This window comes from Symphodus melops, assembly GCF_947650265.1.
Source record: "Symphodus melops genome assembly, chromosome: 18".
Classification (NCBI taxonomy): domain Eukaryota; kingdom Metazoa; phylum Chordata; class Actinopteri; order Labriformes; family Labridae; genus Symphodus; species Symphodus melops.
The window spans coordinates 17,881,941-17,904,514 of NC_136708.1; the positions used below are offsets into that span (position 1 = coordinate 17,881,941).

A 22,574-nucleotide genomic window follows, 5' to 3' on the forward strand; every position below is an offset into this window, starting at 1 on the left:
TTTCATGCCAAGCACAGCACATACAGTACCCCTAAAGCAAGAAAAAAAAATCAAAGTTATCAGATGATGTAAAGCTTAATTATTCCAGCGCAAAAAAAACAGTGATCAGATGTCACTGACATAAATGTGTGTTTGCCAAAGTACTAAGCACAGAACAAACAAATGGAATCCTCCTGGTGTTATGAAATTCCATCAATCACCGGTTATAAATTGTACCCAATTATATAATAAAAACACAAGTCTGCTATCACGTTTTTTTTTTTCACATTATTTTGTCTTACAGGATCAACACAAATCTTCTTCTGGATGGTTTTCTCTAATTGGTTCTGTCAATACTAAGCTGAGAATTGTGTTTGAAACTGAAGTCCATCAGAGCTTTGATAGAACCTGGCCAAATCTCTGGCCACAAAACAGTAGAGGTTAAACATGACAGACATAGCTGGAGAAGGAATTTCCTTATCAAATGTATATGTTAAAAAGTTTCAGTAAAACAGCCTCCTAGAAGCATTCTGTTAAAGTTACAAGCAACATGGTCTGTAACCATCAGTGGCTTGAAGGCAGCAGAAAAACAACGTGATGACAATACATTCATTTGCATGTGTCGTCCTGACTCGAACATCCATTTACCAGGTCAATAACAGCTGTATTTTATTTTTAACTTTTTTTTCAAAGACCCTCTATCATTTGCATAGGTCACCCAGCAAGCCTAAAACACATCCACTTGAAACCAGATTAATGCGTTTTCAAACTTGCACCTGCAATCAATAGAGTATTCAACTCAAAGTTCACATGAGTTTAGTGTTCCTTAAAATGTACATTGGCATGGGTTAATAACTAATTTGTCCATTATTAGGTAACACAGCTGAACCTCTGCTTGAATGGTCCTGTGACACTGTGAACACACCAACGTTCATGCTTGGGAAAGGAGTAAAGCTATTGAGCTTTTCATTGGGCAGCAAGGGGTCAAGTTTCCTCATATGCATGCACAGTTGCACGCGCACACACACAACACACACACACACACACACACACACACACACACACTGTAGTGGAAAACCCAACACCAGCATTGATGTGTGACAGTCAGTATGCTTTTTAAACTTAGCACTGCAACCATTTTCTTTTTTGGGGCTTGTAAACGCTGCTCTGTGTTTGATTCTCCTCACCCCATCTGTGGCTGTAAAGTTTCAACCCAACAGCAGTGAGTTTTGTATACTCAGCTACAACTCTGTGAAAATATAACATCTTAAAAGGAGTTTGGTCAATCTAACCTACTGCGATTCCTTCTGGTTCTATGTCTATATTTCTCCCTCTAGCTGCACTGTACACACTTTAACAGTAAAATTAGCAGCACTTCCAGACTAGGAGGTGTCACACAAGAGCTATTTTTGTGCAAATTTCATATGCAAATGAACCATTTTACTTATGTTATTTCACAGGCGGGTCTTATCAACATGACACATTACAAAGAAAGGACCTGTTGAACTTGAGGGGGGAAATGCTACGACGCTGGTTCTTACGTTTATGAAAACAACACCGAGAATTGTACATATTTTGTACGTGTTCATTAATTTAAGAAAAGAAAAGACTTGCAACCTCCTGTAACGAGACATCTTATAATTTAATTAAAGATAATTACGTCATGGACTGACTCGGCTCGCGCGCTGCTACTTCATTGACGTCAGCAAGAAAACTAAACTAAACTCTGACAAACTGTGTGGGAAAAAGCATCTTTCAAAGTTTACATTTGAATGAAAGCTTTCGCGAACTTTAGGAAGACACCTAAACACAACTTTTTTTAAACCATGCAATGTGTCTGGAAGAAAAAGCCGGCTAACAAAAGCAGGACTCCCCAAGCATCCCTCGTACTGTACTGTACTTCCACTGCAGTTTGGCAAACGAGGGGGCAACCATGGAGGGGGGCAACGCAGGACAAAGAGCCTCACAAACATTATCGTGGTGTAAAATGTATTCAGCGTCTACTCACTGTTCTCAAGAGGGGCTTCATTTGTTCCGAAGGTTCGTCCATATTAACTTCCGGTGGTTTACGTTTACTAATCTTTAAATTCGCCTGCTGAATATGTTGGAGTCACTCTGGGCCGAACCGAGTGATACTTCAGTGAACTGAGACTACTGGCTGTTGAGCTTTCCTTCAACGACACCGTTAGGACACGCCTCTGAATGATTGACAGTGGTTAATTGCCAATTGGTCTTCCATGACATGCGTTCTCAGCCAATCAAATCCCGGAATGTAACGACTAGGGGCGGGGTTGTCTCTGTGTCAGCTCAAAGTCCCAAGCGGGCTTTTTGTTGGTTGTTGTGTTATTTTAACCCTGCTGCTGCGCCGACTGTACAAATACAGTCAATGCTGCCGACTCGCGCTTCCTATGGTTTATAACATAATTATTGACGGGCGAGAACGTTAAAAATGCTCAACGTTTAATCAAATCCTTTTTTTTTTGTTTGATTTTTTTGTTGTTGTTATTTTATTTATTTCGCAATACAAAGACAAAAATTAATACCAGGAGAGGAGATATAAAAATTATACTATAGCCTACATGCAGGTATATAAAATAGAACTGCATTTATAAAAATAAATCAGCTTACTCAAATACTAAACTAAACTTATATTTAAAATGTTCTATAGTTTGTATCAACTGTACCACTAGCCTATAGGTTGTTTTCTTAAATAAAATAAAATCACTCACAGCTTAATCTTTGTCTTGAAGAGTAAGCTAAACCATCTTCATCCCACCAAGTGTTTTTTTTTTTTCTAAATTGCACCTATGCTATGAAGAAGCCTCAAAAAATATATAAAATATTTTCATGAAATCCTCTCGTCACCCTCTGGCCTCCTGGCATGTGTTTATTATCCAAAAAAAACGTCATCAAATGCTATAAACTGTTAGTAACATTTTGTAATAAACGATGTTCACCAGCAAGTGGCGCTGCTGTTTCACTCTTTGTCTCGCTTGCATTTAATTCCTTCTTAAGATGTAAAACATTTTATTTTTTTAATTGTGGATACATCACTGTTCAAGTTAGATAGCCAGTAATTACCTAAAAAAAAACAGACTTTTTAAACAACCTTAAATTATCTTTTAGGATCAAATACAAAGCTTTGGATGTAAGAAATCATTTTGGGCGTTGTTTGAAAATGAGGCAAGTCTGTTTATGTGGAAAGATAAATGATACTCTTGGACTCTGCAACCTTTAATGGCTTACCATGGCAAAGTTGGAGGACTATCATTTTTTTCCACATCTGTTGGACTTAAAAAATACAGTCAGCTTTTGCCATTATAACCCTGAGTCACATTATCACAAAATCCTGACATAAACGCATCCAAAGTGAATTATGATACATCTGGAATAACAATCAGACAGGTGCCAAGAGGAAAAAAAAGTATGTTCTTTCAGGGGAGTTTGTAGGTTTCTTCCTTTAAATAGAGACTGCTCCTCACGCGCACATCAACCTCCGGCAGAATCACACGGCAGCTCAGAAATAGAACTGCGAGGTGGGAGATCAAACTATCACCTCTTAATTGTACCCTGAGTCTTAAAGATGCTGAGAGCCCATTAGCGCACAAAGAAGAGTGCTGTGTACCTCTCCTGCAACATGCATCCACATAATGCAGCTGGGAGATGAGTCAGAAGTTCGACATAAAGTGGAAGAAGCATCACACTGGCATCAACCTGTGCTGAGACTCACATAAAGACCCGCAGAGGTGTTGTTGTGAGGAGGAAGAAAGTTTTGTGTCTTCCAAAGAAAAAGAAAAAGTTTTACCGTGCTTTGTTAAAGGGAGAAAGTGATTTTTTGTGAGGTGTCAAGGGACAGTAGTGCAGTGCTAACAAAGAGTGTAATGTTCATCAGCGTTAGTATAATGTCATATCAGAGTTTTTCCACAAATGTTCGAATAATTCTTTTATCACACCACTAGGACAGGTATAGTCAGTATTAAAGGTAGATAACTGGTGTTTTATGTGACACATGGCACATGATGATGATTGCGATCATAGTCAATGGTAACTCATTTAATGCAAGACAATCATGTAATCATACATCCTGACATCTGATAGAGAAATTCAATTCCCCTTTAATAGTCAAGTGCAGGTTGTATGTTGTTATGTTCTTGTATAATGCTTTATCCTTTGACCTCATTTCCTGTCTATCATTATCTTGCTGGCTTCTTCTTGACTTGCTGTCTGGTGCTTCTTTAGCTTCATTCACGTTGCCCTCGTTTTTGTCATTAGCGCCACTCGTGTGACGACTTATCAAGTTTCAACTTGGCCAGGAAAAGGTTTTGGAGTAATTTTGTTTCTGTTAATTAAAATACCAAAATAGGATACCATTCAATGATTATTAAAGAGTCATGTCAATGATATACTGCCATATTGATATTTTGTTCCAATGCCCCCCCATCCAGTAGCCTACTATAGGTAGAATCAATATGGGGGGGGGGGGGTTCAAATTGGAACTTCTGTCATCCAGCTCAGAAGCTGCAATAAGTGACACATTTGAGAGTGTAACATGAAAGGTTTAGGCCATCAAATGATTATTGACTGTGTCATGTTTTGTCCCAGAAGCTGCAGAAATAAGGAGTCCCCCTTTCCCTGAAGGTTTAGTGGCTGTTGTTTTTCTCCAGTGTTGAGGCCCCTCTGATGGTGCCAGGAGAGAAAGAGTAGAATGTGAAATTCCCACATCTGTTTGAGCGCTCCATCAAAGTGCCAATGCATTGATTTTGACCACAGATCTGTTCCACACGGCTGCCTCTGCGTGCCCGACCCAAAACATGGCTCTCAAGACCATGCAGGGTCTTGCGGGAGATATAGTGCCCCCCGAATTCTGTTCAAATCCTGTGGGACACTTATAGGAGGGAGGAGGGGTAAAGGCCAGTGACCAGCATGGTGTACCCAAATCGACTCAGGGATGGGAGGAGTAGATAGTGGAAGGTAGGGAAAATCAGTGGCCAAGGGGAGTCATGCCTGTTGAGGAGCGTCCCACTGCCCCCCAGAGGGGACACAGAGGTTTGAAATCAATGTGCTGTTAAGTGCAGCTTAGCTGCGGGATACTCTCCCCAACGTTATCCATGCACCAGCGAGTCAGGGCCTTTTTCCTTCACCATACACATACGGTTTGAGGGCACAGACAAGAGGCCTCTGGTTCCTCTCACCTCCGCACTTTGTGCCAACACTCAACGCCCTTCCACAAACAGTTGTGGCCCTGCTAACTTGAGACTCATCTCACACCAGGGTCTCACTCCAACAAAACCTGTGAGCCCTTCACCCACGCTGTAGTCAGCCCAACCCACTTTAACTGCAGATTTACCAGGTCCAAAGGTGGCTAAATAAAGCTTGTTTTGTGTACATTGACACCTGGTGTGAGCTAAATGGAGGGCCTTTGTCAGCATCAATGTGTTCATGACCTCCTCTTAATAATGCAAAGAACATATGCTCGTAATTCTTTTGTCCCAAAGGGTGCTGCAGAAAAAAACAGTACTCTTGAAAAGGAATTTGTCCAACATTTGTGATGCAATTATTGAGAATAGATCTGACTTATACGACTCATGATATTAAGCTCAGAGGGGCTCAGACCGCCTTGTAAGCTAATGGCGATTAACTAGATCAACATTTAAAAGATGAGTGCTTATATGAGGCCCAAAACGTCCCTGAGGAAAAATTCTACCGTAATTCTATCTGGCTTCTTAATCATGTAACAGAGGTGACATTTATCAACACATCAAAATGGGAATATAGTGTGAAGAGGAAACATAATCAGTCTGGCTGGTCTATAGGTTACTTTAAAAAAAAAAGAGGGCATCTACAAAATATTGACCCAGACACACACGCGTGCCTGTGGCTGCATTTAGTCAGTGAGAGCAGTAATAGTGTGTGACTGAAGGTGAGGAAACAGCCTCAGGACTTCATCTGGGTTTACATGTCAGCCCTCCTCGGCTACAATGTCTTAGCAGCCTGCTTGGCCTTTTCTTACATGAACTCACAACATGGCCACCAATGGATGGCCTGAGGGAAGGGCACAGACACGCAACTGCTGCATCATTTATATTTTATAAAGTTCTACGGGGTCGATCTTGAGTCGGCACAAGACAACTTGGTCCTGCTAGGACTCAGATTACAGACAAAGCAACAACTCAGTCAATGACTGAGATTGTAGTTAGCAATGTTTACAACGCATCAGTCAATTCCTCAGGTCTCATCCCAATGCACATATCTCCTATAAGTCAACACGCTCTGAATTTGTGGAAGCATGTTGCAGAGGTGTCTATTGATTACTCTACCTCTTGCATGAATGGTTGAGAAATAATCTATTGACTTGTTGTTGGGTTTTCGGGGCAGTCAGAAGCCCCCATAATTTGTATGTTGTCGAGGAATACCCCATAAATGAAAGAGGTGGTGATGTTTGCAGAACTGCAGAGGAGACTGAAGGGGACTTTTGTCGTTTATATGCTAGATAGATGTCTGTGCTGCTTTTTGGACAGGAGATCATGAAAGTGGGAGGATGGCAGAGATGGCATTTTTAGAGCCTGTTAGCAATGCCAACATGAATTCAATTTAGCATTTAAAGCTCCTGCGAGGAGTTTTTAGCTGGCTATGAAACAGACAGAGACAAACAATTCCATCGGTGAGAAGATTGACAATTTCTTTTAAAGTATTTTTTAAAGCCTGCAAGGTGTCAGAAAAGAAGACTAATAACACACTCCAAATGCATCCTTTTTTGTACATTTTCCACGACAAAAAGGAATGTCCAGTGTCTCTGTTAACTGTACTCTAAAGGTAGCTTTCTTCATAAGAAAATACTACTCACACTCGTTAAGGACAAGATCAGCAAAGGAAAAGGGTATCACTAAGTCAACAGAGGGCGCTAAAATCGACCCAAATTGAAAGTTCTTTATAGAGCTTTAAATAGGAAGATGGACTCAAGAGCACAGCAGTCGCAGTTAAAACTGTGTTTGTGTTCTTGGGCTGAAATCCCACATTAAAAGTTTAATACAAGAAATTAACTAAGTGGATTTAAACAGCAGTGATTTACATTATATGTGTCAAACAATTTGAGATCCATACAAAGTACATGTTTTTGACCTAAAATGACCTGAAAAGTTGCTGCAACAACCTTAACTTTTAACCTTGACTGAGAAAGACAAGGTCAAAGCAGCAGTTTTTATACCCACAAATATAAAGGTTAGTTCGCATTCATAGCAATACTGTACGTGTGTAGAACTATTGTTTTAGCTCCAATAGCCAGTGTATCAATATTTAACACTCTACTACAGTCTTTTCTTCTTCCCGTTGTTGCTATAGTTCATCTTGACAGCCATTCCTCACCTCAAACACAAACGAGCCGAGGTCAAGACAACATGAAAAAGAGAAGAAAAACATCATCAGATGCTCAGAAATATAATTTGCTGACAAGCGCAAGTGCAAACATTTTTATTCTCCAGACTCGAGCCCCCCCCAGAGCATTATTTCTTACAGCTTTCCTGAGAGGCCGGGGCAATCATGCTCTCTACCTTGTTAGGAGGTGTTAATTGGAGTTAGTCAGACTCCTCACTTTGTCAAGAAGTCTGACAACAGAATTAATTAGAATTCGAGTATGTAAATCAATTCAAATTGTGGTTCTAATGAAGAAGGAGGGGTGGGGTGGGGGGTTAAAGTATTTTCACCGAGGAAAAACAGGTGCTGTGAACAGGAGCCAAGTATGATGTGTGAGAATATTATGACTTCTCTTTTCATGGATTTTATCTCCTCTTATCCACTTTTGGAGAGATCATTGATGCACTGTATAAATAGATGTGTTAAACTGTACATTGCCCTTAGTTGGATGGTTGACGGACCAATTTTCATTTAGCCTGCGTTCATATTTTCCAAGTGCACAAGTCTCGAATGCAGTTGCGTTACTTGAATAAATGGTAGAATGTGTGAAAAATCCATGGCAACAACAGAAGGGATAGCAGGACATGGTGCTTTTCACCTAATTGGGTTTGTGTTGTGAGTCGTGTCATGTAAGACATGTAAATCTCTTATTTAAATCACACTTTGCTCGAGTGAATTGAGAGCTGTGGTGTTACCTTGTTACTCTTATTTGTAGTTTGTGAAGGATTGCTCAGCTTTTGTGTGCAGAAACATTATAGTTTCTAAGAATGCTGCTATTTCCAGAAGTGAAAAAATATTAGACTATCGACGGTATGTTTTGTTAAAAATCTTTATTTAGATTTTCCAAAATATAAAAATCCACATCAGCGGAAAATTAAATAAAACAAAACTTACAACAACACATTTACTCTACAAATACGAGCATAACCTCATCATTATACCAGGTAAACCTACCGAGATAGGTTTCAATATAAATGAACATATATGTATATTTACTGTAAGTCTTTTGAAACAATGCAGACTCACAAAGTATGATCAACCTTTATCCAGAAACCTATACAATACAGTCAAAATATCTGAGCATTGACTTTAACTCTGAAACAGAAACAGCCTTTACCCTCCATATGACATCAGGCTTTCATCGTTGTCATTACTGTGCTATTATTGTTCATAATTGGGCACCTGTTTTTAAAATATTTATGAATGAGAAAATGTTCCAAATTGTACAAAACATGATTTATGAGGAGAATGACCTGTAGCAAAACGATCAGACTGAACAGTGATGTTGATGGTTATAATTCCCCTACCTCCGTGCTGTATGCTTTATATTTATTACAGAAGAGATGTTTTACATGTAATCTTGTTGAAAAGATAATGATGCAATTGGTCTTTTCATAGCCAAATGGAAAGCTTTTATTAAAATGCAGGGTAGGTTCTTATGTTCATATGACTTTTTACAGTTTTTTATTTTTTTAGGTTTCATTTTCAGGGGCAAACCAATGGCAACCTGTTACAAAACTCCTGATTCAGTAGGGTTATATTAACACATTGTCTGCATTACAAGGAAATCACATTTTTATTTGATTCATCTGACAATGCATCATATAAGGGTCATTCTCTGTGATACTCGAACCGTTTTCAGGAGGAGGATTTGAGGACTTTTATCAACAAAGCACAGTCTCTGACCTGTCTTTATATGAATAAAACATACTTAGAAAACCATGTGGACACCGCTTTGTGAAAAGCTGTTTTTATTTTCCATTTAATAACACCTCCATGAAGACGATTTGTACAAGATACATCACATTCTAAAGTGCACGAATACTGTACAACGAAATTGACTTAAATACGCAGGGAGGGGCGAGGAGGGCAGGGGGCATAAAATCAAAATTACATTTGTAAAATTAAATAAAATTGTTTTTGAAATAAATTGATTTAAAAAAAAGGGGGGGGGGGGACATGCTTTTTGAAAAACAACAATCACTATGCATGTTTCTGCTCAGGTATGTGAGAGGGGCTGGCCTGGGAAAAAAACCTTGTGCAGCTTGCTTGGGGAGAGAACACTAAGCTTTGGCACCTTTAGAGAAAAGAGAAAAAATACATTAACAAGGAATGGAGAGCACTCAATAAAACCAAAGAATAAGATTTGAGCGTCAATAAATACAGTCTTAGGGGCTTGTGTAGAATGCATAATAACCCATGCCTTTTGGGTTGTCCTTGTTGTACTCTTCTGTAGTCAAGTCCTCACACTTGATTGTCGGGGAGTTCTCTGTGCTAGAGCCCCCAGGAGACATTCTGCGTCTCTTGCACACCACCGAGTACACACCAGAATCGGTAGAGTCCACTGATTTTAGCGAGTGGGACGTCTCGATCCAGGTTGAAGCAGGCGGAGCGCTCTCCTCTGGTAGCTTGTCTTTTGTAACACCGAGCTGGTCCTCAGGGAAGGCTGGGGGACTCGGACGAGGGGACCAGGGCAGACCAGTAGTCATCTTGCGCTGATACGAGCTTCTGGTGCCCCATCCTGCTGCCATAGAAGCGAAGGCAGAGTCTGGGTAGTAGCTGAGGGCGTGGGACGTCTGCAGGGAGAGTGGTTTGATGCCGTATGAGAGTAGGCTGCTGGTGGAGTAGTCGTTCTCATACGACAGATCCAGCTTGTTAGAGCCCGGCTGCTGAACTTGGGGGACGAACCAGCGCTGGGCTGAGGCGGCTGCTGCGCTGGCATCCTCACTCTGCGGGGAAAGAAGGCTGTTGGTTTGGGGGACTGCCCGTTCACTGGTGTAGAAGCGGTTTTGTGGCAGGTTGTTGACAAACTGGTCCTGAAAGAAAGGCTGCATGGCGTAGCGAGCACCGGGAACGATTTGGGTGGAGCGAGGGGAGTCTGTGGGGGACGGTGTCAGCCTGTCGCTCTCGGGGGCTGTGTACATCCTGCTTAACAAATGATGGCAAAACACAAGAAAAAAGGATGTGAGAAAATATTCAGGGTCAGAATTATGCATCAATTTATGGACCGCAAAAAAAACAACAACAAAAAAAACAGATCGACCACACTGCTTTCTGTGCAAGACACGTACGAGTCATAGTTGTCCCGGAAGCCTTTTGCAAAGGGGTTGTGATCTATCTTGAGCTGTGTGATCTGAAAGAAAAAAAATGCTGCATGAATAAGGATCAAACTGCAAACCACTTCACAAATAAATAAAAAACAAAAGTAAACAAGAGCAGCATATTTCATTTAATTTTGTAATTCACAAGTCAGACAAAAAGTAAATGCTTACATCTGTGTTCTGGTAAGCAGTGACTGCTATAAACTGGTTCTCTGGGAAAGTGAAGGTTTGAGTTCTGGCCTCGTTGCTCATGTCCTCCACGCCTTCTTCCGTTACCTCCACAATGTGCAGCCGCGGTTGGTATTTGTGAAGAGACTGCAAGACGATCATCTGCAGAGGAGAAAAGTGTAACGCTGTCAGCTTTTTGCAGCCTGCATCAATGTATTTGTGCACTCCACCAAAATCCAGATATTTAATATCTTAGGATGCAGTGAAACATTAAAGACAAATTCCATAAAACATTTTAGAGAAAACACAACCAGAAAAAAGTAAAAGAAAGAAACCAGTATCGAACCTGTGTGTTGTTGTTGTTTGCTCCTTTATTGTTGGTCAGCTTCAGTTTGCCAAAAGAGATTTCTTGCCTCATCCAGTGAGCTCCAGTGTTCGGGGATTCAGGATGAACATACATTTTGTTACCTGAAATAGAAATGACATTTACTACTCGTCTCTTGTCAGTAAAAAAAAAAAAAAAAAAAAAAAAAAAGAAATAGTAGAGATCAATTCTATGCAAAACATGTACATGATATCTTGTTTGTTGGGGGTTTTTTTTGGCTGACATTTTTTTAAAATTGTTGATAAATGTATCTAAAATTTTAAACAAAATACCCCAAACCTGATTTTTGATTATGCTTTGAAGATAAATTAAAACAACTATAGAAAGAAGAAATGTTTTTTTTTTTTTACTAAAGTTTAAAAAAAAAAAAAATGTTCACAGAAGCTGAACATTATTTCCATTAAATATATGCATCTTTTAATTGTGTAACTTTTAATTACTAAATTTAACGCAAAAGTATATACAACCTTAAAGTGCACACTTCACTTATTTTTACTTTACTTAAGTTTTCTGAGGAGTCAAAATTGTTTAATAAAATCACTCCACATTGCAGCCTATCAAAGATGCTTGTTATGATTTCAAGAACTTGTTTGTTTTTTCTTTAATTATCCAGACACTGATTTGGATGGTTTATGCTGCCATTATTTATTCCAACATCTGTCCATTTTTTCGATCCAAAATTATTTTTCTAGAATCTTTTTAACACAAAATCACATATCTGGAGCTGTTCGAGCTTTGTTGATTCTCTTACCCACCTTGCATATTATTGTCTGCTTTTCCACACGTGACCCACTTTCCTCCCTGAAAGCGCCAGTGATTCGGGTCGGCCAAAACGACTTCTACGAAGACGTTGTAATGGGCCGTGAGGCTGAGTCCGGTGATGTTGAAACTGAGAAATGGGAACATCCGTCTAGAGGAAAAAAAATAAAAATAGAATTAATTCTAACATGCGCAAATAAAAAGTTAAAAGTAAAAAAGACTTTTGCTATGAAGGAGTGGCGCTTGGCATTATTTGTCGAGTGTATTTCCCTTTTAATGTAAAATTCCACCTGTACTGTTTAGCCTCCTGTGTAATAGTGAATTTAAAATTTAGGAGGATCGAAAACTTGCAGTGTTATAAATCAAAAGACTACAGAAATGCGTGTAAAGAAGATCTTAAGTGTGTGCGTAATGTTTTGCTCATGTTTTAGAAAGGCCAGCATTCTGTAAATTAATAAAAACTAATTTACAAAAACGAAAAACTATTTTTTGTTACGTTAATACATCTTATGTTTAAAATGGGCCTTTGGAGCCTCCGTCAGCGCATCTGCTTACCTGCCCTGCTTGGTGATGATCATCTCCGTCTGATGCCGGTGGAATTTGAGCCACAGAGGCCGGTTGCAAAGATAGACCTGTGCCCTGGCTCCGGCAGCAGACCCTGGTAGAGACATTGAGCTGATCCCCGTCCCTGTCCCGGGATAGGAGGGGTACAAACAGCCCGGCCCCTGGCTAAACTGATACCCTCCGCTGCTGAACTGACTCCGGCCGGTGCACACGGACGAGGACGAGAAGCCCGTTGGTGGCAAGACGGAACCGTAATGAAGCGAAGCCGGGTACCTGGAGCTGCTGGAGCCGGTGTACACTGACCCAGTCTGTCCTGCGTAAGGGAAGAGTGAACAGGGGTTCGCCATGTCGGAACTCGTCTGGGAGGACGAGATGAAGTATCTGTCAGAGCCAAGTTCGTCTATGTTGTAACGCCGCGCAGTCGTCAACTCGTCCTCACCAAGCACCGGAGAACCTTTCCTTCCATCTGGCCCGGTTTTAGTGAAAGAGTCCCCCTCTCCCTCTCCCAGCATCCCGTTACCCAGGTACTTCTTCGGTGCGCTGGAGTCTGATTCGGTCCGGTCCACTTCTTGATACTCTATCTGTGGTGACGGCCTCGGGCTGTTGTTGGCACTGTCCGACGATGAGAGGTTGTAAAACGTTTTGGGTAAATTGATGCTCGTGCTGGGTAGGATGTTCTCTAGCTGCATTGTTTTAGATCTTACAATGAAAAAAAAGAAGAGTTTCAAGAGTCCACGAGTGAATCGCAGCCAAGAAGGCGACACAAAACCACCGCGCGCCCTGTTTGTTTCTGTTTCTCTGCACGCGCCTCCCCTCCCTGACAGAATGATAGAAGGAGGTTTAACCGGAGGAAGGTGAGAAACCTTCGGATTTTCAACTCAGATTATGGGCTGGACATGGGCTGTTCAGCAGCTCTTATAAGATGTACTTCTCCACACACAACTGATTGCAAGCGAAAGAGGAGGAGCTTTTGGAGCGGCATGCGGGGACACGAGCCCTCTCCATAGCCAATGGAAGCCCTACTTTAATTCAATTAGAAAGCGTATGGTGGAAATAATGGAGACAAATTGTCCTGATAGTCGTTAAGGTATACTTACTGTGAAAGCATGGACTAGTAACCGAAGTAGGAATCTCTTCACAAGTCGAATATCTTAAACCATTTAGATAAATCCCAAGCGAAAATATCGTTCAAACTTGTATAAATTAAGTGAATCATTTTTTTTCCTTAAAGACAAAAACGACATGCAGATGTTTTTTTCACGTTTCACCTCAAACACTAACACAAAATGGACAAAATCACTCGCAGCCTTAATTTCCCCCGCACGCGAGCACAATCAACTCTAAAGTTCAGCTTCAAGTCATTACTTCCAACACAGCTCAGCTATATCCACTTTCAGATTTAGCTTTTCAAATGACTCCCACTTCACCAAAAAGGCTTATACTCGATGTTTAGCAAGACCCATTCCCCCCGTGCAAACGCTCCAGCACGTTTAGAAAAAAGAAAAATCACATGTGCACCTTGTTTCCTATAATTGGCCTTCGTTGCCTCTTCCAGGTTTTCAGTCTAGGCTGTAATAAAAAAAAAAATCGGCTGTCAACGGCCTGATTAAAGGCCTGATATTTAACAGACCAGCATTTATTTCCACAATGAATTTGTTTTAATTTAAAAAAAAAGAAAAAAAAAACGTCGAGTAAATGAAAGTTAATTAGTGTTTAGTTCTTTCCCGGACACAGATTTCCCTCCTTTTCCGCCTCATCGTGTGTGACACACATTGTTTTGCTTTTACTTCCTGTTAATTGGAAAAAGTCAAATAGGCCCTTCAAATTTCATTTTTTTCTCATATTATTAAAGTATTTATTTTTTATTAAAACAATATTAAGAAGTTCTTTTGTATTAAAAGTTGCTTATTTAAAATAAGGAGAAAAACACACTTTGATAAATGAAATCGATTACATTTGTTTATTACGTTACAATAAAAATATGGAAATAATTAGACTAAGTCCAAGAGAAAAATGCATTCGTTTTGCATTTGAAAAAAACCCAAAAAGGGTTAAGAGAGTTGATTTTGAGAAATCAAAGGAACACTTCATGTAAAGCCTTTGGGAGCCGAAGACATTAAAAGTACAGAAAAACGTTTGTGTGGTTATTCGGGGGGGGGGGGGGGGGGGGGGGGGGGGGGGGGGGGGGGGGGGGTTATTTAAAATAAAAATATTTAGGATTTAAGAATGAGCATTTACTGCAACAAGAGGGTCTGGGCCTACACAAGCACATTAAGAGCAAGCATGAGAGAGCGAAAACAGAAATAATCAGGGAAACATGTCTCACAACAAACGTTCAAAATGCACACAGACCTGATGATAAACCGAAACAGCGCTCTCTAGCGACCAATCGGGATGACTGTGTAACATTTCCATTTCTCAGATTAAAGTAATTTAACACTGCAGGAGAGCTGCATGCAGACCTTAAACTCTCACTTCTTCCACTCGAATCTCACTTTACATCATCTTCAGCTGCAGTGAACTCAGCTTGTGTCTGTGTTTGCAACTGTGTGAGTGTGTGTGTGAGAGAGAGAGAGAGAGAGAGAGAGAGAGTGTGTGTCTGGGCAGTTCGTGCATGTGTGAGCCTTAAAGGAAGCTGGAGGGGGAGCAGGGGGTGAGATGAATTTGGGGAAAATGGGGATACAAATCTGTGAAAAGCTGAGGGAGAATCTCGGCTGGAGGCAGATTGGCTGGTGTCATGAATGGGACAGTAAAGCTGGCTATTGGGCCATCGGGGGACCAGAGCTACATGCATACAGCAAACAAGCTGTCAATCAAAATCAAAATCCCAGGCCTTTCTCTGCTATATAAAGACTTTTTTTCCCACACAACAAAAATCAAAACCAGTTCTATTATTTATTTTGACCCATCTCTCAACACTTATCTGCCACATAACCAAATCCTGATTTTCACCAAATCATCTTCTTTCTGTTTGCTTTTGGTAAAACAATGCAGAATTCCTCAGAGAAACCAGTCAAATGAAGACACTGTAGCAGCAGTTAGATCTACAAAACGAGGCCACTGACTGTTATTGATTCCATATTTTTTTAAAAATCAGGATTTCCAGCAGTTCCCCAAAGCTTCAAGGGAATGGAAATGTATTTGAAAAAAGGGGGAAATGAACAAGGACAGAAATATGAAGAATGAACATTTCACACTCTCTGCTTTTTTGTCAATGTGTGCAGAGGGGCCGCTCTCTTGACTCTGTGTTGCCGCATTCTATGAAAAAGGGGAGTCTATTGTTAAAAAAAACTGCATTTGTATAAGACACAAAGTCGAGCAATTTCGCACCTGAGCTGTTAACATGTTATTAGTGCAAACCTTTCTTGTAGCTTTTTTGTTTCTGTGCATTGTCATTGTTTAACACCAGCTGCTCAAGCCCAGCCTCTTTGGTCCTTAAAAATCGTATTAAAATAAAAGTCAAGAGACATTTTCTTTGCATGAAATATTTCCACACTGATCATTGCACTTTACGGTGATGTTTCACACATGATTACAAGCCCGTTGAGGGAAAATCTTGCTAAAACAAACTTAATGCTTTTGCTTTTAACTACCCTGGTTGAAACTCTGTCGGTTTTCCAAAAACGACCCCGAAGACCGAGCTGCTGTTTGAAAGTTTGGAAACAAAATAAACGTGATTTACAGGCCACCTATAAATAAACTAATTCCAAATGAGGTGGATGTTTCAGTGCGACTCATAAAGGAGCTCCTGCTTGTGACCTGTCAGCATGTTTCTTGACCACCTATAAAAGTCCAAGTGTGTCTGAGATGACCCTCTTTGGCCCCGAGCCAGGGCCTGCGCGACAGGGGAAGGGAAGTCTTACCATATTGTTGTCAGAATAGATCATCAAGAGAGCACATGAAAGGAATACATTCCAGGTTTTATGGGCCGAGGTGGCTGCTGAAGCCTTTGCTCTGGAGTGAATTCATGTACCCCATTGCAAGGATTAATAACGAAAGTCTCATTAGAGATCCTCGCCACCGAGACCCCTGGAGGGAGGGGTGCTGGGAACAGAACCAAGTGCAATGTGCACCGTGTCAGCGCTGTGCTCCTCCGCAAATCATCATCCTCAGTAACATTTTTATTGGAAAGAATTTATTTCACAAGTTTATCAAAGATGTCCCTCAGTATATTTTCCAGTGTGTGGGGATGTCTAACATGTAATCAAAGCAGTAGTCTTTACACGAGGAGAGCTTATGTTACAGACATGCTGCTGTCTTCAAAGATACCTAGGTGACAGCTTTCATGAATTTCCATTTGGGTACATATTGCTTTCATCAATTCTTTTTCTTATTTCCTTGTCAGTACCGTTTTCCTCCCGATTTACACCTCACTAGGTACTCCCTCTGGACTGGACAAAATGCATTTGTGTAAAACAAGGGCTTCATATTTTTTGTCAGAATGCATTTTCTTTTACCTATACTCACAGAACATTACAATATGTAAAGTATATTCATGTTTAGGCTATTTCAGATGTCATTCCAGCAGAGCAAATTATCATGAAATGGGAATCTTCCCCATCTGCAACCAGTCAGTGAGTGAAACCCTGGGGAATTGTCTCTGTATATGCAGCACGTTCGAGTTCCTCAAAATACATTAAAACACGCTGGATTGCATAAAAAACATCAGATGCCACTTTGCGTCATATCGACAAATAAGTCTCAATGTCAGCATGTTGCTGCATGCATGCATGCATGTGTGCGTGTTTGCGTGTTCTCCTTATTTGTCTGTGTGTGGTATGTGGAGTGTGGATTATGGCACAAATGTATCTGGGGATATGTGAGCCCTATACTTTGATGCAGAGGTTTTCAGGGGGCAATGGTAATCCAGTGTGTTAAGACAAATCTTAGAAAAAGAAGGTGTACTGACTGGATTCAGGGAAATAGGATTGAAGCTGCACTCTGTATTTGATTCCCCAAGGCATGATAACATGATTTTTGGATTACTGCATTATAGAAAGTGTCACCCAGGGCCTGTGGGGAAAGCAGCAGGTACACACTATGGAAGGGAGCGTGAGTTTCAACAATACGTGCTGCTCTTTTCTTTCTCACAAATAAAATTATCTTCAGGCATAGCTGTAATGACGTTTTTCAGATGTTGAGAATATGCTTTATAAATAGGGTCCATTAAAAAAACAAAACAACACAGATATGCAGATGTACCTCCCACTTAATTTTGTGATCTAGGAAGTATTTACCTCTGCTTTGAAGATGTACAATTTTACACCCTTTACGACCGTCTTCTGTTGGCTTGTTTTTGACAATTACGCCATCGATCAACAGACCAATCACTGCTCTTCATCCCTCTCAGATAAGTGAGCATTTATTGGCCCTCAATTGTTGACCAACTACTAAATCTTCCCCCCATGAATATCTTCAAAACTTACACATCTTTTGTTCCTTAATTTAGACTTGCCAAGCTGCTATCTTTTATTTGTATTTTACATATTGCTCCTGCTTGGGAAATGTTTGAGTGATCACATTTATGAAGCATTTTGGTCAACACTATTTTTTTCGTCTCATTTTATGTGCTCCATTTAAAAAAAAGTTGCTCTATATAAAAAGCTACTTAAAAACTAATTGATGATATTTTCAGCTGATTCCGTCATACATGGATCTTTAAGTAAATTTACCGCAGGCAATATCTAATTTAACGTAATTTATTTCACCATATTTTTTTCTTTGAACTTGGTAAGCAGATCACTATACTGACTTTGACACATCCGCCTCTTTACTCTCAACCACTGTGTCGTCATGAAGCAAATGGGGCTGTAAACGAATGGTAAAAATATCAGTGGCCCGAATCTCACCCTCATCCCTGTTTTAGCATCAACCTTTGTTGACCCACTTCTCCCAGCCCCTTCTTCCTACAACACTAGAGGAATTGACTTGAGGGACCAGGGCAAAATAGGAGGTGCTAAAAGTTTGACAGCGTAGACTGGACATACGTGTTCCCTGGAACGTGAGGTGTAAGGAAGGGTGGTGTTGTCATATCGACTCGGCAGTAAGCCCCCATGATAACGTACCCTCTCTAACAGGCATATACTCTCTTGGCTGAGGAGAGTTGGGGTGAGCCATGGCGCGGGGGGGTCGGGGGGGGGGATCTCACTCTCCAGTCAACCAACCACGGCCACCAAGACAACCCAACCCAGCTCACCCCTGTTCCTCTGTCCTTTCCCATAGCACTATTACTGCCAAACAAGCTGGGCTTTTATCACATCGCTAACCCTGACTCAGAAACTGCATTTCAGGAGGACTCTTTATTTTTTTCTCCTCTTGCCTTTTTTTTTTTTTTTTTGGACAGGGAACACTAACAGATTTACACCACAGGAGTATTCTGCTGCTGCTCCTGCCTCAATGTGGTTAAATCAGTGAGTCAGAAGTGAGAATGTAGAGTTTTAACACTTCTCTCTCCTGGTATGAAAGCTTCTAGAGCAACACAGAGGAAAGCCCTAACTGACTTACTGTCTACCAGCCACCGGCATATGCTCGTGGCAGAGAGGTTATGTAGACATGATTAATGGTTTAAGGTTGACCCCCCTGGTGAAGCCTCAGCTTCTTTAGCCTCCTCTTGGGAGTTGGGCCTACATTCACAGTGCTAGAGGGCCCTCAGATGCCCCTCTGTGCAACAAAAACATGGTCATATCCCTCTTAACGGCTTCATTTATATAAGACTGGGCACAATAAAGTCAATATTGTTATGTCTTTTCAGTGTTTTGTGCAATAAAGATAGTTGATAAAATGCCAAATTATCCACTAAATAGGCTCTGTTTGCTGCACTGGAGAAATGCATCCAGCAGCCATTAGATATAATTAGAGACCACAGAATGCTCTTGTATTAAAACATTTGCAGCAATTTGGCAGCTGTATAATTTAGATGTACTGGATCATGCCATGCACATACATGCACAACAAACATGCACGCACATGCTCACACACAAACACGTACACATGTCAGCGAGCATGCACACACGCTCATATATGCACACACAGAGGGACCTCAGTGCAGCGGACACCTTCAATATTGAACCCAGACCCAGGCCCGGTCTCTGTATTTACATGTAAATGGTCTACAACAATCTGCGGCCCCTCTCGTCTGCTCGGTCCCTGCAGCCGTCTGGGCCTGCGGAAGAGAGCTACTAGTCAGATGGGGGGACCACATCAGATGGGCTCCCGTAGTTATGGAGCCAAACGCTCGAAATCGAGAGAGAAGAGGCTGCCTGCCTGGCAGCCACTGAAACAGCAGGGACTCCCACATATCATGGATGAGGTCCATGGTTTGGTCTTCTTTCTATGACTGAAGAGCAGAGAAGGGATGTAAAGGATGAAGCAAATGGCCTGTCTGTTTCTGTCTGTGTCAAAGAGTTGAGACCAAAGAAGGCAACAGTTACCTTAAAGGGAGGCACACTCGTGTTTATCTTGTGTTTTAAAAGTAGGTGGGACAGTTTATTCAGGTTCTCAGAAGAGGGCTGAAAACCTGGTCCCTTCCTTGTGGGTAGAGGTGTCATATTTGACAAGTGTATATGTGGATGTGGAGGGGTGGGTGTCAATGATAAGAAATTATGAACAGCAGTGAGCAAGCATATCCAAGTCACATGGCGCAGGGAAGGAGCCTGCCTGTGTTTGTTCCGTATGATCGTCTGTCGAGTGTTTGTGTGTCCTTCTGTGCTGGCGGGTCAGATATGGTGGAGGTCTAGACACATGGAGCAAACATTCTGTCTGACGGGGGAGCGCTTGTTTCGAGGTTCATCTGATGGTTGCGGACCTTGATAGAACAGAACAGCCGAGACAGGCTGGACCCAAACCCAGTGATAATGGTCCAGACTTTATTTCAAAAATCTGGTCTGTGTTTAGATCGCAAAGTCCCAAAAAAATTGGGACTTTTAGTTGTTCATGTGTTTCACACACTGTGGAATGAATAATGTCTTAGTGTCTGAATACATTGAAGTAGTTGTAATCAATATGAACAATAAAAAAAAGAACTGTATTTACTTGGTTTGCAAATGAACAAACTTATGACCATTCATGCGTATGCTTTTATACTATGACTTCACTGCAGCTACTTATTCAATGTACATTTTCTGGAAAAGCACATTATTTTAGAATAAGATTCAAAGTTTGAAACCACTCTCACATCTTAACTGTGATAAGAAGAAGTGGGGGGGAAAAAAACTAGCCACAGATGACATATTCAGAAAGCTTCCTTTTATGAAGAGTTAATGATACTCCCCTTAAAGTTGAGACTACCTCCTGGTAAAGATAAAATCGTTTTTGGCCTTAAGATAGCTCCTAGTATGAAAAACTGAAAAAAGAGAAGTGGGGAGAATTTTGAAGAGGATAAGTAGATGCAGAGAAGAAAATGGAAGTAAGACACGGAGATGTGCAGAAATGTTCTCCAAACACTGAATAACAGGAATCTACAAGAAATGTGCTCACATCTCCCACCCAACACAACAACACAATATCACCGTAATTGAAAGCAATCACGACAACATGATATTTGGCACCTGTAAAAATATAACAGTGCAGCAGTGGTGACTTTGGTTCTGTTACAACCATCAAACAGCAGGGTGATCACACAAACAATACCAGATTTAAATAAATATCAAGCGGATTAAGATGAAAAAACATGCTAAGTGAATGTGAGCAAATACATATTTAATGATGTGATGAAGCTACTACACAGGTGGTCATATGCTTTAAACTACTTATTTGTACACTAATACTTACAGTTTATTCAACAGAGATCCTCTTTACAGAAAAAAAGTGTGCAGTGTTTTACTTCCCTTGTGGGCAAGAACAGAAACTTCATTATTTCCTGAATGTTGTGTTATTTCCAAAACTGAAAATAGAAAACTTTCTAAGTTTTCCCATCCGGCTGACCTTGAAATAACAGAAACTGAACTTACTTTGCCTCCTAAATCAATGGCGCTTCTTTCCTGTTTGTTCTTGGCATTGTTAGCACACATTCTATAGCTGCTCTTATGTTACGCAACAAATTGTTCTTGTCTATTGGCGAATATCTTTACTCACATTGGACGGAGAACGTGCCTACAGTCAGTCAAAGTAGCAAACTGAATATGGGGTTAACGTTGGCAGTGTTATTATTTAACAAACATTAAGGTGATATTAAGTTCACTCAAAACACTTGCTGACTACCTTTTTTAGAGGATGATGAAAAATAAAAAGGCAGACATCAGCCCATGTCAGTGTAGGGAATCACATGTTTTGCGTGGTGAACACCTCACAATAACTGTCATTACAGCTCTGATGGATGCAACAGGGGGCAACCTTCAGTTCAAACTATGACTTGGCAGTTGGGGGGGGACACAGGGCTAATACCTTCCACACATGGTTAAAAGAACGTCCCCCACCTCTTCATCAGCCCGAACAGCGATCACACCTTTTAGTGCAGAGGCAGACGAAAAGGGGAGCCCCAGGCTGATGTGGTCTTCGTATAGCTGTGTGTGTGAGTGTGTGTGTGGGTCCTGTGTTTCTGCCGTGTCCCTGTGTTTGTGTGTGTGTGTGTGTGTGTGTACGTGAATAGCTGTGTGGGGGACAATGCAACACGTTATACCAATGTGGGAGGTGTGAAGACAGGGGATCTGCTGCAGTCAAAATGAACAAAGAAGAAAACTGCCTTTGCTTTGTTTTCACGTCTTCAGAAACTGAAATTAATGATGATCCTTGTTAGGCTTTTTAGTTTTGCTGGTTGCCTATAGAGTTGTTAATTATTAGATTTTGTATTTATCAGGGCACTCTCAACAGAAGGAATGATCACTGATGCATGAGCAATAAGGCCTGCAAAAATATTTTCTCTCCAAATGCTACATGGGAAAACTGGGGCAAATCTTTGTAGAACCCACAAAAACTTTTTAATTTCACTTTTGAGGTGATCTATGTAGCTGGCGGGGGCAGAAATACGGTGTGTCCCACCTGTGTGGTTCGTGGTGGCTGGCAGTGAGTCACCAAGAGCGGCAAAGGATGTGAGTGGGTGGTTTTTCACTATACTGTAAAGCTATTTTTTTTCTGTCACTTTCTTGACTGGATTCAGCTGAATGTTATTCAAAATCAATGAGAAATAAGATGTCTAAGTTGACAATTCTGAGACAGTAGTCTATGTTTATAGCGAGTGTATTTCAGACATGTTTTTCTACTCCTCAGACCCC

General features: G+C 40.9%; 2 protein-coding genes across 5 annotated transcripts in view; both read right to left on the minus strand.

Annotated features, from left to right (window-relative positions):
- LOC306839859 (sodium bicarbonate cotransporter 3-like) overlaps window positions 1–2,208 on the minus strand; it is a 36,737-nt gene extending 34,529 nt beyond the window's left edge. For both annotated transcript variants that reach the window (XM_079368804.1, XM_079368805.1), the window contains exon 1: window positions 1,988–2,208. In XM_079368804.1, coding sequence (XP_079224930.1) covers window positions 1,988–2,029 — 42 coding nt within the window. In that variant the 5' untranslated portion in view covers window positions 2,030–2,208. The remainder of the gene's footprint in view (window positions 1–1,987) is intronic.
- Window positions 2,209–9,113: 6,905 nt separating this feature from the next.
- eomesa (eomesodermin homolog a) lies at window positions 9,114–13,930 on the minus strand. 3 transcript variants are annotated; one of them, XM_079367494.1, is made up of 7 exons: window positions 12,358–13,930; window positions 11,799–11,953; window positions 11,005–11,126; window positions 10,662–10,820; window positions 10,461–10,522; window positions 9,593–10,314; window positions 9,114–9,466 (listed from the first exon to the last, which is right to left on the minus strand). In XM_079367494.1, exons 1-7 carry the CDS (start codon window positions 13,053–13,055, stop codon window positions 9,453–9,455), a joined length of 1,932 nt encoding a protein of 643 aa, XP_079223620.1. In that variant the 5' UTR covers window positions 13,056–13,930; the 3' UTR covers window positions 9,114–9,452. The 3 variants fall into 3 exon arrangements, with proteins under 3 accessions (XP_079223620.1, XP_079223621.1, XP_079223619.1); XM_079367495.1 differs by having other exon boundaries at window positions 9,114–10,314; window positions 12,358–12,725; window positions 12,806–12,921; XM_079367493.1 differs by having other exon boundaries at window positions 9,114–10,314; window positions 12,358–13,929.
- Between the last annotated feature and the right edge of the window lie 8,644 nt (window positions 13,931–22,574).